We start from the raw sequence: 19,303 nt of genomic DNA, 5'->3' as shown, positions 1-19,303 counted from the left end.
AGATTTGCTAGAGGAATGCACTTAAGATGTGCAGAATCAAGAGTATGCCAAAAAGATACAAGGGGCTGTACGCGGCCCTGCAGTCCCCATATTCCCAGCACTTTGGGAGGCTGAGATGGGCGAATCACTTGAGGTCAGGGGTTCAAGACCTCACTAGCCTGGCCAACATGGTGAAACCCCGTCTCTACTAAAAATACAAAAAATAGCTGGGCGTAGTTGCATGTGCCTGTAATCCCAGTTGCTCAGGAGGCTGAGGCAGGAGAATCACTTGAACCTGGGAGGTGGAGCTTGCAGTGAGCTGAGATCGCGCCACTGGACTCCAGCCCGAGACAGTGAGACTCTGTCTCAAAAAAAAAAAAAAAAAAAAAAAAAAAAAGATGCAGATACAAGGGAGTCATTTCAGTAGAGGATTGTATTAGGTTGTGAGGGAGGGCTGCCATAACAAAATACCGCAGACTGGGTGGCTTGAACAGCCAAAATTTATTTCCTTGCAGCCCCGGAGGCTAGAAGTTTCAGACCAAAGTTAGTTTCCTCTGAGGCCTCTCTTCTCAGCTTGTAGACAGCTGCCTTTTCCCTGTGTCCTCCCACCGTCTTTCCTTAGTGTATGCCAGTGTCATTTCTCCCCTTGGACAGCAGTCCTATTGGAGCAGGGCCTACTCAAGTAATTTTGAAGAGGCCATTTAGCCTTAATGACCTCTTTAAAAACTCTGTCTCCAAATACAGTCACATTCTGAGGTACTGGGAATTAAGATTTCAATATATGGGCCAGGCATGGTGGCTCAAGCCTATAATCCCAGCATTTTGGGAGGCCGAGGTGCATGGATGACCTGAGGTCGGGAGTTCGAGACCAGCCTGGCCAACATGGTAAAACCCCATCTCTACTAAAAATACAAAAACAATTAGCCAGGTGTGGTGGTGTAATCCCAGCTACTCCGGAGGCGGAAGCGTGAGAATTGCTTGAACCCAGGAGGTAGAGGTTGCAGTGAGCTGAGATTGTGCCACTGTACTCCAGCCTGGGCAACAGAGAGCAACTCTATCTAAAAAACAAAAAACCTCTATATATGAATTTTGAGGGGACACAATTTGGCCCATAACAATCGTATATAGCCCTGACTTGCATATATTTGTATATATACCTCATTGGAGTAACCATTGAGTTGATTAGAAATAGGGATTAATTTTTAGAAGGTGCCTGTAATCCAGAATCGAAAATCACATGCAGAAGATAAACATGGCAGGTGCCTGTATGGTGCACTGTGATGAGGATTTCTTCTAGTGGCCTCCGTGGGTGACACATGACACATATCTGCATCACATGGCATCAAAAAACATCTGTGTGCTTGGAGTAATAGCCAAGTCTCTGCTAACTGTATCATCTGTTGGCTCTAGAGCCCAGGAAGAATGATCAGTTGAGACCATCTGTGCAGTAAATATTTATTTCAAAGGATGACACAAACATGGATAAGCATATTTGGATAAAATGTCAGGTACTATTGATATCACCCATTGCTCTGGGCATAGAAACTTGATTGGAGAAATTCTTTGTCTCTAATCACCTGAACCCAGGGGGTGGAGGTTGCAGTGAGTCGAGATCATGCCACTGCACTCCACCTTGGGCGACAGAGCAAGACTCTCTCTCAAAAAAAAAAAAAAAAAGAAAGAAAGAAAGAAAAAAAGAAAATATATTTGTCTCTAGATTTCAGGGGCCATTGAAGAGCTGACCAAATCCCTATCACTCATCTGTCTTCTCTACTATGTTTTCCCAAGACTCTGAGTTGCATCACTGCAGAAATCCTCCATTCCTTGCTAGTGGAGTTGTAGGTTTTCCACTGACCTTCGCCTCAGGAGATGCCCAGGCTATCTCAAAACTGGCTTGGGAGAATTGCCAAGTATGTAGAAACTGCTATCCATTCCCAAAGCCACATAAGGAGAGAGACATGCTGTCAGAAAGCTACTAGTAGAAAGATGAATTATATTTTACTTGGAGGCATCTTTCGAAAATGATCTCTCTAGAAAGAAGTTTCATAGCTACTAGAATGGCAGCCTTTTTAGCAATCATTGAAAGCTTGATATTCCTTGATGACTGACAGCCTCTGTTTGACTTTTCGTGCAGTGTGCTGAAGATAAGGAAACCCGCGACCTCGTTAGGCTGCACGGAGGACTTAAGCCCTTGGCCAGTCTACTCAATAACACTGACAATAAAGAGCGGTTAGCTGCTGTCACAGGGGCAATATGGAAATGTTCCATCAGCAAAGAGAATGTGACCAAGTAAGAGAAGGTGCTCAATATTCTGAAATGAAGATATGGCTTCTGAAACACCTTCTTGTCATTTAATGCCATTCTAGTAAGGAGTCAATTCTAATGTTAGTCGTAGATGTACATTCTGGATGAAGTTAGCCCAATGAAGGGATTCTTAGAATAGAAAAGAAAAAAATAGAAATTGACCATCACCTGGCAATGACTTTTTCTGTGCCTCAGTGGCACTAAGAGGTTTGCTGACATGATCTCTCTATTTTGCATATGGGCAGCCATTTGAATTAGAAATATCTTTGATGTTTTCTGTGGGGACCTATCAAGGTGAGTGGGTGGAATTCCCATGGAATCTTTAGAGATGGAAGTGATTTTATTCTTTTTCCTTTTCTAAAGATAAACAAGATGAATCAGCTAAATGTCAACTAACCAGTTACTCTTTAAAGAGTGGTCATTTTTAAACATGATTTCATCAGATTTGATTTTAAAGTATTTGTAACCTTTATGACCATTTGATTTATTTTAATTTTCAAATCTATCTCTTCCTATTTTTGAGAGATTACAATCCCAATGATGGGTATTCTGAGGCAGCTTCTCCTCGACTCCATCTGATTATTTCCTTTAACAAGAGATTCACATCCCTACCATTTAACACTTATAAGTTTACTTAATAAGGCATAGTGAAGTCATGGCTAGATTAAAAGTAACCTCGGCTAATGGAACTTTTATCTTAAAATTCAGCTGCATCATGGTACTTAAATACAGCTGAAATTTATTAGAAAGGGAAAATGTTCTGTATAGAAACTAGTAATTTTCAAATGTTTACCTTTATGTAAAATGCTTCCTTTTGGTGTGTGTGTGTGTATATGTATTTGTATATATATATGCATATGTGTGTGTATATATATATGCACACATACACATATACATATATATCAGAGTGAAATTTTATGACAAGAGAGATGCTAAAATGTATTAGCGGTTAATATAGAAGATACCTGAGAGTGACATTTTTTTTTTATCCAAGTAGCACAAGCTACTAGTCATTTCAAGAGACCTATTAAACCCAAATAGGTACAATAGAGCTATGTTTGATGCATTTAAAAACAAAAAATATATAACATATAATTTATTTTTATTAAACTTTTAGAAGACTTCATTCAGGTAAAGTAGTCTCTGGAAGATAGGGGAAAAAACCCTAGTAGGGTGGAATCTTAGACCCTCAGGTTTAGAAGAAGCTGTGGTTTTCTTACAGGCTGTTCTGCATGGTGATTAAGGGTGCAGGTCTGGAGCAGATGGCTGGGTGTAGACATCAGCTCTACTATTTACCAAGCTTCAGATTAACCATCCAGTAATGGGGATTAAATAATATCTGCATCATTGGGTTGTTGTAAGGATTGAATGAACATGTAATAATTTTTAGCTAACCTTATACAAAAACCAATTCTCCTCTTTCTTATGATGAACTTAGGTTTCGGGAATACAAAGCCATTGAAACCTTGGTGGGACTTTTAACAGATCAGCCTGAAGAAGTACTTGTGAATGTGGTTGGGGCCTTGGGAGAATGCTGCCAAGAACATGAAAACCGAGTCATTGTCCGGAAATGTGGTGGCATTCAACCACTTGTGAACCTCCTTGTTGGAATAAACCAAGCTCTTCTTGTGAATGTTACAAAAGCAGTTGGTGCTTGTGCAGTAGAACCTGAAAGTATGATGTAAGTGGCCCTGGAGGTGGAAATATTTTGTATAAGTATTAGGGAAAACACTTGGGAGGTCACAGAATAGTGTCATCACTTAGAATTGATGTGCACAAATGATGAAAAAATACAGTGTGTCATATAAATAATCACAAGTTTACCAACTCATGAGTTACAGAGCCAAAATATTACCTTATATGAGATGGAGGGCTAAGTTGGTCTTATTGGGAGGATTTACAATACATGGTAATCAATTTCCCATGTGGAAACCTTTATTCAATCAACAAAACTTTTCTCTGTCTCCTAGGGGAGTAGTATACACCTATCTAACTAGGCTCCTAGAGAGTGTCAGGTACATTCTCATAGTAGCCTTCTTGTTTCTCACCTATTCAGCAAATGTATTTTGAGCACCTGGCAAGAACTGTGAACTGATGAGGGTAAGAGACAAGAATTTTAAGTAATGGTGTTGCTCCTTATTGTCTAGGAAGAAAAGACAATTTAAGAACAATAGAACAAAAATATACAATATACATATAGAGAGATATATCCATATATAAAGATATATCTCTATATAAAGATATATATTCATATATTAAAAGATATGTATATACTCATATATGTATAAAGACATATATCTTTATATTTTATAAAGATATATATCTTTGCTCCAACAAAGGAGGAACCTGGGTGACTTAAAGCTGTTGTATTAGGGCTTTCCAGAGAAACAGAACCAACAGGAAGTGTGGGGAGGTAGGAGTATTAGTCCATTTTCATGCTGCTGATAAAGACATACCCGAAACTGGGTAATTGTAAAGGAAAGAGGTTTAATTCACTCACAGTTCCACATGGTTGGAAGGCCTGATAATCATGGTGGAAGGCAAAGAGGAGCAAGTCACATCTTACATGGTGGCAGGGAAGAGAGAAGAGAGCTTGTGCAGGGAAACTGCTTTTTAAAACTATCAGATCTCATGAGACTTACTCACTATCATGAGAACAGCATGGGAAAGACCTGCCCCCATGATTCAATTAACTCCCATCGGGTCTCTCCCACAACACGTGGGAATTCAGGATAAGATTTGGGTGGGGACACAGCCAAATCCTATCAGGAGGCTTTGTCTAACCACGTATCTTATACACAAGTACTAACACCTCCATAACTCCTTTTGCATTTGGTTATTGGAATCTTAGTCTCCAGTGGTTCAGACACAAAGGAATACAAGTTGCATACATGATTACTTTAAGGGAAGCATACTGGCTGGACTTAATAAAACCATTTTCTAATGTATTTATATTTTTGAAACATGCTTTGCTATTCATTAGAATCTTATAAACACTTGCCAGAAATGGCTGCATGTATTTCTTTTGATCTTTGGTTCCTCTTTATTTTTTGTCTACCCAAATCTACTTGGCCACCAAGTACCTCTGACGTTCTTTGAATGCATTTCCTCCTCTCTGCTCTCAGCTGGGCTGTGTCATCTTTTACCTGGACTATTGAAATGGGTCCTATTTGGCATCACCTCTAGTCTCCTCCTCCCTTTTCAGTTTGTTCCTGAACAACATTGAAATTTACTTTCCTAAACTGCATATCCGATAATGTTGTTTTCTTGGCCCACAAAACCTTGAGTGACTTCTCAATGCTGAAAAACATTTTAATGCTAAGGTGCTTAACTTGCTATTCAAAGCATTTTGTCTTGTGGCCCCATTTAACTTCTTTGCTTTCATCTTTTACTTGCAAATATCAATTGTCTGGAGTTACATTCTTATTTGTCTTGTTTAGCTTGTTTTTTAGAGACAGGGACTCAGGCTGTCACCCAGGCTGAAATGCAGTGATGCAATCATAGCTTACTGCAACTTCAAACTCATGGGCTCAAGCAATCCTCCCATCTTAGCTTCCTTAGTAGCTGGGACTATATCACCATGCCCTCTAATTCTTTAAATTTTTTTGTGGAGTTGGGGGTCTTGCCATGTTGCCCGAATTAGTCTTGAACTCCTTGTCTCAAGCAAACCTTCTGCCTCAGCCTCCCAAAGTACTGAGATTACAGGTGTGAGCCACCACACCCAGCTCCTTATTTATTCCTTTACATTAAATACATATTTATTGAGCATCTTTTGTGCTAGCCACTGGATTTACAATGGTAACCAAACAAAGCTCCTGCTGTCATGGGGATTACATTCTATTATATGTGTGGAACATTGACTATACATTCAATCAGTTAGCAAATAAAATGATTTCCATTGTGTTAAAAGCTATAAAGACAAGATAACAGTGTGATTGAAAGAGAGTGACTGGGTGGGAGTTGGTTACTTTAGCTCAAGCAGTCAGGAATGTAGACTCAGGGAGGATAATATTTAAACCAGGACCTAAAAACTGAGAAGAAGGCAGCTTGCGTGAAGATCTCAGACAGGAGTAGCCAACATGGAGAACCTGAGATGGAATTGGGCTTTGCCTGAGAAACTACCTTAAAATTTTCAAATATTTTCCATATAGAATTTATCATTGTCTCCCTTGTTAGTAATAATATTTTTGGTTTTTTTTCTTGTTTTATTTATTTATTTATTTATTTTATTTAATTTTATTTATTATTATTATACTTTAAGTTTTAGGGTACATGTGCACAATGTGCAGGTTAGTTACATATGTATACATGTGCCATGCTGGTGTGCTGCACCCATTAACTCATCATTCATCATTAGGTATATCTCCTAATGCTATCCCTCCCCCCACCCCACTCCACAATAGTCCCCAGACTGTGATGTTCCCCTTCCTGTGTCCATGTGTTCTCATTGTTCAATTCCCATCTATGAGTGAGAACATGCGGTGTTTGGTTTTTTGTCCTTGTGATAGTTTACTGAGAATGATGATTTCCAGTTTCATCCATGTCCCTACAAAGGACATGAACTCATCCTTTTTTATGGCTGCATAGTATTCCATGGTGTATATGTGCCATATTTTCTTAATCCAGTCTATCATTGTTGGACATTTGGGTTGGTTCCAAGTCTTTGCTATTGTGAATAGTGCCGCAATAAACATACGCGTGCATGTGTCTTTATAGCAGCATGATTTATAGTCCTTTGGGTATATACCCAGTAATGGAATGGCTGGGTCAAATGGTATTTCTAGTTCTAGATCCCTGAGGAATCACCACACTGACTTCCACAATGGTCGAACTAGTTTACAGTCCCACCAACAGTGTAAAAGTGTTCCTATTTCTCCACATCCTCTCCAGCACCTATTGTTTCCTGACTTTTTAATGATCGCCATTCTAACTGGTGTGAGATGGTATCTCATTGTGGTTTTGATTTGCATTTCTCTGATGGCCAGTGATGATGAGCATTTTTTCATGTGTCTTTTGGCTGCATAAATGTCTTCTTTTGAGAAGTGTCTGTTCATACCCTTTGCCCACTTTTTGATGGGGTTGTTTTTTTCTTGTAAATTTGTTGGAGTTCATTGTAGATTCTGGATATTAGCCCTTTGTCAGATGAGTAGGTTGCGAAAATTTTCTCCCATTTTGTAAGTTGCCTGTTCACTCTGATGGTAGTTTCTTTTGCTGTGCAGAAGCTCTTTAGTTTAATTAGATCCCATTTGTCAATTTTGGCTTTTGTTACCATTGCTTTTGGTGTTTTAGACATGAAGTCCTTGCCCATGCCTATGTCCTGAATGGTAATGCCTAGGTTTTCTTCTAGGGTTTTTATGGTTTTAGGTCTAACATTTAAGTCTTTAATCCATCTTGAATTAATTTTTGTATAAGGTGTAAGGAAGGGATCCAGTTTCAGCTTTCTACATATGGCTAGCCAGTTTTCCCAGCACCATTTATTAAATAGGGAATCCTTTCCCCGTTGCTTGTTTTTCTCAGGTTTGTCAAAGATCAGATAGTTGTAGATATGCGGCGTTATTTCTGAGGGCTCTGTTCTGTTCCATTGATCTATATCTCTGTTTTGGTACCAGTACCATGATGTTTTGGTTACTGTAGCCTTGTAGTATAGTTTGAAGTCAGGTAGCATGATGCTTCCAGCTTTGTTCTTTTGGCTTAGGATTGACTTGGCGATGTGGGCTCTTTTTTGGTTCCATATGAACTTTAAAGTAGTTTTTTCCAATTCTGTGAAGAAAGTCATTGGTAGCTTGATGGGGATGGCATTGAATCTGTAAATTACCTTGGGCAGTATGGCCATTTTCACAATATTGATTCTTCCTATCCATGAGCATGGAACGTTCTTCCATTTCTTTGTATCCTCTTTTATTTCATTGAGCAGTGGTTTGTAGTTCTCCTTGAAGAGGTCTTTCACTTCCCTTGTAAGTTGGATTCCTAAGTATTTTATTCTCTTTGAAGCAATTGTGAATGGGAATTCACTCATGATTTGGCTCTCTGTTTGTCTGTTATTGGTGTATAAGAATGCTTGTGATTTTCGTACATTGATTTTGTATCCTGAGACTTTGCTGAAGTTGCTTATCAGCTTAAGGAGATTTTGGGCTGAGACAATGGCGTTTTCTAGATATACAATCATGTAATCTGAAAACAGGGACAATTTGACTTCCTCTTTTCCTAATTGAATACCCTTTATTTCCTTCTCCTGCCTAATTGCCCTGGCCAGAACTTCCAACACTACGTTGAATAGGAGTGGTGAGAGAGGGCATCCCTGTCTTGTGCCAGTTTTCAAAGGGAATGCTTCCAGTTTTTGCCCCCAAATATTTTTGTATCACTTGATAGACTGTATCACAAATCATCTGTTAATCTTTCTGTGACTGTTAATTTCTTAATAAATATACAGATGGTCCGAACTTATGATCATTCAACTTAGAAATTTTCAATTTATGATGGTGCAAAAATGATATGCAGTCAGTAGAAACTATACTTCAAGTACCTCTACAACCATTCTTTTCTTCAATTTCAGTACAGTATTCAATAACTTTCATGAGATTTCAACACTTTATTATAAGATAGGCTTTGTGTTAGATGATTTTGCCCAACTACAGGCTAATGACGTGGTGGCTTACATCTATAATCCCAGTACTTTGGGAGGCAGAGGCAGAAGGACTTCTTGAGGCCAAGAGTTCAAAACTAGCCTGAGCAACATAGCAAGACCCCCGTCTCTATAAAAAATGTAGAGAATTAAAGGATGTGAGGGTGTGTGCCTGTAGTCCTAGCTACTCAGGTAGCTAAGTCAGGAGAATTGCTTGAGTCCATGAGTTTGAGGCTGCAGTAATGTTCTGAGCGTATTTAAGGTGGGTTAGTCTAAGCTATGATGTTCAGTAGGTTAGGTATATTAAATGCACTTTTGATTTATGATATTTTCAACTTATGATGGGTTTATCGGGACATAACCCCATTGTGAGTTGAAGAGTGTCTGCATTGAACTGTATTTATTATAGATTAGAACTTACCCTTGCAAAGCCTTTACTTCTATTCTGTATCTCAGCTTTAATGATTTCTAGGTAAGTCATTACCAGGTTATCTAGTTGCCACCTTGAAATTCCTTCTAAATGTTATCATTGCATTACTTTTCGAAATGAGTCTTTAAATTCTCAATATAACTGTTTTAAGCAAGTATTAGATTTATTGACTTTTCAGTTGTATCCATTGAAGAAAAGGCCAGAGAAAACAGCCATATTCTTTTCATATTCTGAATCTTAAAGAACCTATCAAGTTTTGAAACAATAAAATGGAAATGAAAAAAAAATCATTGATAAACAACAAGCCTGAAGGACCTGATTGAGCTGGGTAGGCAGACAAGTGAAGTGATAATTTTAAAATAGTAAAGTAGATGATGAGAAGGCAGTAAACATTTATTAGTAATGCACAAAACTAGTTTGTGGAGTTTTATGAGCAGCTTGACTTCTGGTTAATGGCATGAAACCTACAAAAAGAGAGCAAAAGTAGAGAAAAAATTATATTCACCCAAACAGGGGAATGGCCACGACTCCAAATTTTAAAATGTAAAACGCACCTGCAAAATGCTATGAATTATTGACCCATATGTAATATGCTGACTTTTAACACATGCCTCTTCAGATCTCAAGATTTCCCCCCAAGTGTCATGGTCATTCGAAGCATAGTCAACCTTTCTTTTTTTTTTTTTTTTTTTTAAGAGAGCAGAGATTAGGGAAATTGAATGGGTCTTGGAAGAAGTGAAGACTTTGCCATCAGAGACCCAGTTTTGTATTATGAGGCATCAGAAGTGGAGCCTTGGGAAAAGTCATATGGACATGTCATTTTGTTTTGTCTATAACAGCTTTCCAGCCAAGGGGGATTACTGGAGACATTTCGGAGTGAAAAGGGTATTAGAGACAATGATTGCCAGATTATAACACAAAAAGAAACTATAAACTTTTAGAGATTTAGAGTAAACCAGATTGACTGTTTGAATGCTCAAAACTGAATGACAACGTGTTCTCAGTGTGAAAGGGATTGCAGGTTGTTGTGTGATTGTATTTGAGGTGATTCCATCACAAAAGCAAACAGATAAATTCAAATAACTTCCTTACAGTCACAAGGCTGTTAAAACAGTATATTGTTTCTTAATAAGAGAATCAAAAACTTATATAAAATTTTTGTTTGCCTTTTTTTTTTTTTTTTTTTTGAGACAGAGTCTGGCTCTGTCGCCTAGGCTGGAGTGCAGTGGCGTGATCTCGGCTCACTGCAAGCTCCGCCTCCCGGGTTCACGCCATTCTCCTGCCTCAGCCTGTTTTTGTTTTTCAGAGACAAGGTCTCACTCTATCACCCAGGCTGGAGTGCAGTGGTGCCATCATTGTTCACTGCAGCCTCGAATGCTTGGGCTCAAGCAGTCCTCCTCCCTCAGCCTCCCAAGTAGCTAGGACTACAGGTGTGCTACTTGTTTTCAAAAAATTTTTTTGTAAAGACAGGCTCTTAAGCTCCTGTCCTCAAGCAGTCCTCCTGCCTCAAACTTCCAAAGTGCTTAGGATTACAGGTGTGAGCCACCATGCCTGGTCAAAATCATAGAAAGTTTTGCAAAAGATTTTATAAGGCAACCTAAGTAGTTTTAAAAGCAAGTAGTCAGAGCTCAGAAAAGAAATAGGAAAATCATTGAACAAAAAGCTTGGATAGGAGTAAAAGAAATATAATAAACACAACTAAAAACACAGTCAGGAGTGTGATGTATAGGAAATAAAAAATAAAAATATATAAAATGTTAATAGAAAAATGGATAAATATGGAACCCAAGGAGAGCCAGCATAAACATAATTGGTATTCCTCAAAAAGAGGTTGGAACCAATGGAATATAATCTTAAGTAAAGATGTAACAGAAGAAAACTTTGCTGTGAGTCTTTATCTCAAAAAGACCCCAAAAGATCTTAGTAAAATTGACACAAAAATACCAACAGCAACACATATCCTGATAAATTACTTGCATTTCAGAAGGGAAAAAATAAGTACATCCAGGCAAAAGAAGCAAACCATTGGCTTTAAACTTCTTTGCATCTTCTTTTAATGACACAAGCCATTGATTAAAACATCCTGAGAGAGAAAAAACATTGCCCGAGAATTTCATATTAGCCAAGTTATCCTTCAAATGTGAAGGCAATAACATATTCTTAAGCATACAGGATTAGTGAATGTAGTACTCTCTAGCTCTCCCTGAAAAAACTACTTAATGACAAAATCCCAGTCAACCAAGAAATTACTCGAAGTACTTTAAAATAGTAAAACTATGGCTAAAAGATACCAGTGGAAACCTTTGAATTCATTTAAATGTTAAGCTAAGACAAAACAATGAAAGAATCATCATTAGGGAGAATCATCTATATTTTATAGAAATGGATAATTATAATTTAATAATACAACTGACAAAAATCAAAACAAAGTCATTTCAGGGCAGATGTGTAAGTATGCAAATTTTATCATCTTTCACATAAAAAGTCAATAGACACGGTACAAAACATTATTTTATCTATCAATCATCTGTCATCTATTCATCTGTTTTATCTATCTGCCTTATCTATCCATCAATCCTTCTATCTACCTAAAGACATAAAGAGATATCCAGAATAATTTACATTAGCAGCTAATGATTGTTATTTCAGTATGGTAGGATTTTGGGGTCATTTGTTAATGCTTTGTATTTTTCTGTACAGTCTACATGATAAATATATGTCACCTTTACACAATCAAATTTCTTGTTTAACACCTTGTACAATCCCATTTTGTTCATACGTGTAGTGTATAATGGCTAAACACATGGATTCTGGAACCATTGCCTGCAATACCAGTCTCATCATTCATCAACTATTTTTCCTTTGGCAAATTGTAAATGACTCAGTGTCTTGATCACTATATACATAAAATGGGGATAGTATGGTACCTATGTCATAGGGTTTTTGAGATGATTAAGTGAATTTATATATGTAAATTGACTGACATATAATAAGTGCTATGTTTAAATGTAGGCTAGTATTGTTGAGGTAGAAGTAGGTTCAATTAAGAGAAATTTTGAAAGATAGTACCTAACTAGAAAATGAAAGTCAGATTGCATACTATGTATATTCATCTGTATAAGATGATTTTGCCTCTTGATTGTGTTTCTCTTATATTAAGACATGTTATTTAATTTGCCATAAATTGAAACAAGGGGCCTTCAATGGCAAATAATTCCCATTAAAACTCACCTGCAGTAAAGGAGCTTTGAGGGCATGTCATAGACATGTGAATAGGCAATAGATAATTCAGGTCTTTGTGTGTCATGCTAATTTGGATTTTGTTTTGAGGTCAGTTGAGAATCATTGAAGGTTTTTAGCATTAATAGAGATAGGAAACCTTGTTAGGGGATCATCATAGGTGAGAGGTGAAGGTGGCTTAAACTAACCCTATAAAATATAATGTAATAATAATAGAGAAATTGATAGGTTAAATAAAGACCTATGATGGAAGAGAATGGATGGGACCAAGTGAATGATTGAACATGAGTTACAAAGAATAGGGAGGAGTCGTAGATGATGTTCGGTTTGCTGGCTTGGGTAATTATATGGGTATTGGTACCACTAGAAGATGTTTGAAGAAAGAGTGAACTTCGTGAGAGGAGAGACAAAGTCAATATGTTCATTATTATACCTCCAATGTCTAACCCAGGACCATGATCAGGGTAGGCACCTGACAAATGCTCATTGTATAACGAATGAAAAGTGAGTTCAGTTATGGTTGTGTAGAGACATTGAGGTTCCTATGGGACACCCAAGTGGTGATGACAACTAGTCAACTGGGTATTCATGTCTAAAGCTTAGTTAGATTAGAGGGGTGGGTTGGGTGTATAATATTATGAATATTTGGTAACTTATGTCATGGATATACGTAAGAGGTTGTGAGGAAGAGAAACAGCGAAAAGAGAAAGGCAAAAACAGAAGCTTATTGAACTCAATCATTTAAGGAGAATGAACTCAATCATTAAGGAGAATGAAGAAAAAGTCTCTGTAAAGAAACAGAGGCATCAGCCAGAGAGTTGTGAGGGGAACTAGAAGAGTGAGTTATAGAAAAAACAGGCAAGAGAGTGTTTAAAGGAGACAAAGAGGTCAAATATGTTAAATTCTGTAGCAAGGCCTGGTAAGATAAGGACTAAACTTTCCTTTTTTTGTGCAACAAGGAGGTTAGTGAATCCTTTTGTACCTGTGAACATAGGCATCCCACATGTGTTTTTATAAATACACTAAGTTTCAGAAAATAGTATTTTAACTTTGATAAGAATCAAAACAGCATTACTCTTCGCATTATGTTTCAGGCATGGCTATTATTACTAGATTTATAGGACCTACTGCATCTTTGAGCTTTAAGTCTTACATGGTAAGGAAATGACAAATCCCTCTCTCCTATGTAAATCTTCTATAATTCATGGGTTGGGAACTTGTTTTAATGACTAGCAGTTTTATGTTTTAGTGATTTGGCTGTGGCTATGGTAAAAACTTGGGTCACATATCAGCATAAACATATAAACCCTTAGCACAGTTTTATTAACTTTGTGGAGTAGAATTCATAGCAACTCTCATCCTTTATATATTTCTCAGTAGGAATAAGAAATATCATCTTAATATTAATAGTTTGGCTACTGAAGTAAAAGTGATTTTTATGAAATCAATGATTTTGTAAAACTCTTGACTTTTTTCAGTACTCCAGACTACTTCTTTTAAAAACTCAATATAAATTATTTCATACTAATTACGCCTTGTGCCCCACCACCAGATCTAAAATGAGACAATAGGTATCCTGACACATTAAGTTTATGAAACAGTAGATTTATGTGTGCTGAATTTTCGTTTCTTGTTTTGTAAGTATCAAGTAATGTCTATTTGATACTTAAAAAATTCATCTGGAGGTAATTTGGCCTTCAAGTATATAAAATCACACCAACATTGCAAAAAACCATTAACATTTGTGTTTTGGGGAACATAATTTTCTGATAAAATATTATAAAATGTCAAACAACTAAAAAAATTGAAGTTAAAAACTTCAGAAATATCTATGATTTATTTTTCCACACCTCAGGCTCTTTACTTTCTTTGTAAAAAATTTTCTGCTAAATTTTACTTTGAAATAGCATTGGACTTATGGAAAAGTTGCAAAAGCAGAGAGACAACACAAAACACAGAATTCCCATGCCCTTTACTCAGCTTCCCTTAACCTTAACATCTTACGTAGTCACAGTACATTTCAGAAACCTTCCATTATTCAAGTCCAGATTTTTGACTTTGAAGAGTGTTTTAAAGGTTTCTTCACATGAATTTTGTTTATTTTTGTCCAGTTAATTTGTAAGTATTTTGTCCTCTTTGTGGATTGTGGAAATGTTTTTTTTTTTTTCCCCCTCTGCCATCATGTCCTTAGACTGATTGGTTGTTTTTAATGACCTCCATTGAATTCTGTATGATAATTCTATATCCTGCCACTTTACAGAATTCTCTTATTGGTTGAGTTCCTTTTATTGTTAATTCTCTAGGACAATGTTTGATAAACTGTGGTTTATGGGCCAAATCTTACTTTTATAAATAAAGTTTTATTAGAATGTAGTTACCATCATTAATTTATATATTGCCTTTGGCTGCATTTGTGCTACAATTGCAGAGTTGAGTAGCTGTGGCAAGGATTGGATGGCCCACAAAGACTAAAGACTAAAATAATATCTAGCTCTTTACAGAAAAATTTGCTTACCTCTGCTCTAGGATTAGAGAAAGTGTTCTTTCTTTTTTTTTTTTTTTTGTTGGAGTCTCACTCTGTCACCTAGGTTGGAGTGCAGTGGCACCATCTTGGCTCACTGCAACCCTTGCATCCCGGGCTCAAGCAATTCTCCTGTCTCAGCCTCCCAAACGTTACTCCTTTAAAATTCTTATTCTTTAAATTGATTTATCTCCTCTAATTTCATTAGCTAATTCCCTAGTACCTTCTTGAATAGTAGTGGAGATAGGGATCCTCTTTGTCTTGCTCATAATTTTAGTGGGGATGCCTCTAGTGTCTCTCTATGAAGTAAAAGAATAACCTTAGGTTTAAAGTGTATATATTTTATCATATTAAAATTATCTCTTAATTTCTATGTTTAAAGTGTTTTTTTGCCATTGTGGTGGCTCATGCCTGTAATCCCAGCACTTTGGAAGGCCAAGGCAGGAGAATCACGTTAGGCCAGGAGTTTGAGACCAGCCTGGAAAACATAATGAGGCCCTGTCTCTACAAAAACTTTAAAAATTAGTTGAGCATGGTAGTATGCACCTGTAATTCCAGCCTCTCAGGAAGTTGAGGTGGGAGGATTATTTGAGACCAGGAGTTTGAGGCTGTAGCAAGCCATGACTGCATCACTGTACTCCAGCCTTGATGACAGAGTGAGACCTTGCCTCAAAAACAATTTTTTTAAAGAGTTTTTATTAGGATTGGATATTGAATTTTGTCAAAGGCTTTCTGAGCATTTGTGGGGACTGTGCTCTATATGTTTCATCGTGATTTTTTTCTTATTCCTATTAATATAGGGAATTATTAATGCATTTTCAAACATTGAACTAACCTTGCATTCCTGGAATAAGTCTCACTTAGTCATAGTGTACTGTTTTTCTTAATGTGAGGTAGGACTCTGTCAGCTAATATTTAGCATTTTTGTAATAATATTCATGAGTGATATTGGTCTGTAGTTTTTCTTTGTTTTCTCTTTCTGGCTCTTTATAAAATCTAGTTATCAATGTTATACTTGCTTCACAAAAGGAATCGTGATTTTTTTTTTTCATTTTAAATACTCTGAAATTGTTTATTGAGCAATGTGACTACCTGGGCTTTGAAGGTTTGGTAGAAGTCTCCTATGCAATTATATGGACCTACTGTTTTTTAAAAAATTATTTAATAGCTTTCTCTAGTTCTTCTATGGAAAGTGGTCTATTTATGCTTTTTATTCTACTGAGCTCAATTTTGGAAATCTGCAGTTTAGTAGGAAATGTTCAATTTCCTTTCAACTTTCAAATTTATTTGAATAGTGGCCTGCAAACTAATCTCTTAATGGTGTTTAAATTTTGCCTGGTTCAATGGTTATTTTTTTCCTTGTCATTTTAAATTTTTGTATATGTGAGCTTTCTTCTGTCTTTTTTTTTTTTTTTTTTTTCCTCCTAATCAATTTAGCTAGTATGGTTTCTCTATTTTGATTTTTTTTTCTGAAAATTTTTTATTTTATTAACTGGATGTACTGTTCTTTTATTTTCTACCACATAAATTTCTGTTTTTATCTTTATTCTTTTTGATCTCTTTTGGTTTATATTGTAGTTATTTTTCTAATTATTTTAATTTTTTAAAAAAATAATAAAAGTTGCTTATGTTATGAATTTTCCTTTGACATTGCTTTAAATGTACCCTGTAATTTTGATGTATAGTACTTTCATTATCATCATTTTTAGAAGTATCTTAATTTCACTTTGTATTCCCCTGTTAGCCCAGTTGCTTAATAGAATTAATGAGAAATTTTTCATTAAAATTTTTTTTAACTACACAAAGAATTTTACTTTTTGATTTGTTAGATATTTCTCATACTACATTTTGATCAGAGTGTGCTGACTTTTTTATTTCAACTGTTAATGAAGCTTATTGATGCTTTCTTTATGACTTAATAGAAGATAAGTTATTATGAGTGTTTTATGGGTACTGGGATTCTCTTTCTTTTTTTCTTTTCTTTCTTTCTTTCTTTCTTTCTTCCTTTCTTTCTATTAGGGTCTCTCTCTATCACCTGGAATGCAGTGGTGTAATCATAGCTTACTGCAGCCTTGGACTCCTGGACTCAAGCAATCCTACCACCTCAGCCTCCCAAGTAGCTAGGACTACAGGTATGTGCCACCACATCCAGCTAATTTCAAAAATTTTTTGTAGAGATGTGGTCTTGCTCTGTTGTCCAAGCTGGTCTTGAACTCCTGTCCTCAAGTGATTCTCCCCGCTTGGCTTCTCAAAGCACTGAGATTACAGGTGTGAGCCTCCGTACCCTGCCAGTGCTTGGGATTCTTTATCAACAGAGTGTAGAGTTTGATGTGTATTCTCTAGATCTGCTTTATGTTACTTATGTCTTCTATCTTATTATTTTGTGTGAACTTGATCTGTCTTTTGCTATAACAGCTGTATAAAATTCTCTTATTATTAATGCACTTTTATCTAAATCTTCTTACATCTTCTGTGGTAGGTGCTGTATTATTTGGTGCATAAATGTTTCTAATGGTTATGAATTATGACTTTTGATATTTCAAGTGCTGTTCTTTGTCAGGTTTAATGTGTTTTGGCTTGATTTCTATTTTGTCTGATAACAGAATATTTATCTCTGCTTTCTTACTGTTTCCATTTGCTTGACATATCTTGATCTGTGCCTTTTTAGTCTTTCTGAGTCACATTGTTTCAGATGTGCCCTTGCATGCAGTATATAAATGGTGTCTTGTTTTGTGAGTCAATTAAACATAGTTTTTGTTTTAATGAGTTAAATGCATTCACATTCATGGATATGAATAATGTTTAGTTTCAACAATGTCATAATTTTTTATAATTATATTTTGCTATAAGATTTGCAGTCTTTGTTCTTTAATTTGTTATTGCTTAATCTTTAATTTGTTGTTCTTTAGAGAGATTTGCATTTTTGTTCTAGTGGTTATCTTTGTACTTATAAATTTTTCCAGTGTCCTCATCCTCCTTCTTATTTAATCATTCACTATTTAGTTTTTTTTGTTTTTTGTTTGTTTGTTTTTGTTTTGTTTTGTTTTTGTTTTTTGAGACAGAGTCTCACTTTGTTGCCCAGGCTGGAGTGCAGTGGTGCGATGTTGGCTCACTGCAACCTCTGCTTCCTGGGTTCAAGTGATTCTCCTGCCTCAGCCACCGTAATAGCTGGGATTACAGGCATGCACCACTATGCCTAGCTAATTTTTGTATTTTTAGTAGAGGCAGGGTTTCAACATGTTGACCAGGCTGGTCTTGAACTCCTGACCTCAAATGATCCACCCACCTCAGCCTTCCAAAGTGCTGGGATTACAGGCATGAGCCACTGTGCCCAGCCCATTCAGTATTTAGTTTCTCAGTTTTTATTGGTTTCTTTTCATTCTCATCTATTGCCTGTATGGTAATCAATAGGATCATTCTATTTTTCTTTTTCTCCCTTCCTTTTCCTCCCATTTTTAAAGTGCATTATTTCTGTTTTGTTATATATAACATTCAAACATTATTATTCTGCCATTGACCCTGCCTTTGTTTTAAACTTAGATCAACAGTTGCATATATATTTGCTTATATAATCTATGCATATATGATTCAGTTAGCTTAAGTTCTATAGTCTTAGTTTGGAGCTCATCCTCTAGGAGAATCTTCAAAAAGAGCTCATGGGTGCTGAATTCCCTAAATTCTTACATGTTAAAACTTGCTAAAAATACTCAGTGGACAGCCTTGCTAGATATAAAGTTCTTTTATTGTTGTTGTTTTCTTTTCTTTTTTTCTTTTTTCTTTTCTTTTTTTTTTTTTTTTGAGGCAGAGTTTCACTCTGTCACCCAGGTTGGAATGCAGTGGCACTGCAGCATTGACCTTCTGGGCTCAAGATATCCTCCCACCTCAGCCTACCAAGTACCTGGGACTACAGGCACATCCCACCATGCCCGGCTAATTTTTGTAGTTTTTGTAGAGACAGGGTTTCACCATGTTGACCACATGGGTCTCGAACCCCTGAGCTCAAGCTATCCACCCTCCTTGGCCTCCCAAAGTACTGGGATTACAGGCATGAGCCAAGGCGCCCGGCCTAAAGTTCTTGATTCCCAAGTTCTTTCATTAAATTACAAAAAAAAAAAAAAAAAAAAAAAAAATACTGCTCTATTGCCTTGCTTCATAACATTTTTTTGAAAAGTCTGATGCTAGTCTAATTATTTTGCCTTTGTAAATT

The 19,303-nt window shown here is 36.5% G+C and overlaps 1 protein-coding gene across 8 annotated transcripts in view; it reads left to right on the top strand.

Annotated features, from left to right (window-relative positions):
* Positions 1–19,303, top strand: part of ODAD2 (outer dynein arm docking complex subunit 2) — a 196,589-nt gene that overhangs the window by 67,659 nt on the left and 109,627 nt on the right. For 7 of the 8 annotated variants that reach the window (XM_054522111.2, XM_009245208.3, XM_054522112.1 and 4 more), the window contains 2 exons: positions 2,114–2,268; positions 3,722–3,964. In XM_054522111.2, the coding sequence (XP_054378086.1) occupies positions 2,114–2,268; positions 3,722–3,964 (398 nt within the window). Of the gene's footprint in view, positions 1–2,113; positions 2,269–3,721; positions 3,965–17,115; positions 19,195–19,303 lie in introns of those variants that run through there. The other variant, XM_063727518.1, reaches the window with a different exon arrangement.

This window comes from Pongo abelii, chromosome 8 (genome assembly GCF_028885655.2).
Source record: "Pongo abelii isolate AG06213 chromosome 8, NHGRI_mPonAbe1-v2.0_pri, whole genome shotgun sequence".
NCBI lineage: Eukaryota > Metazoa > Chordata > Mammalia > Primates > Hominidae > Pongo > Pongo abelii.
This window is presented reverse-complemented; position numbering and strand designations above follow the sequence as displayed.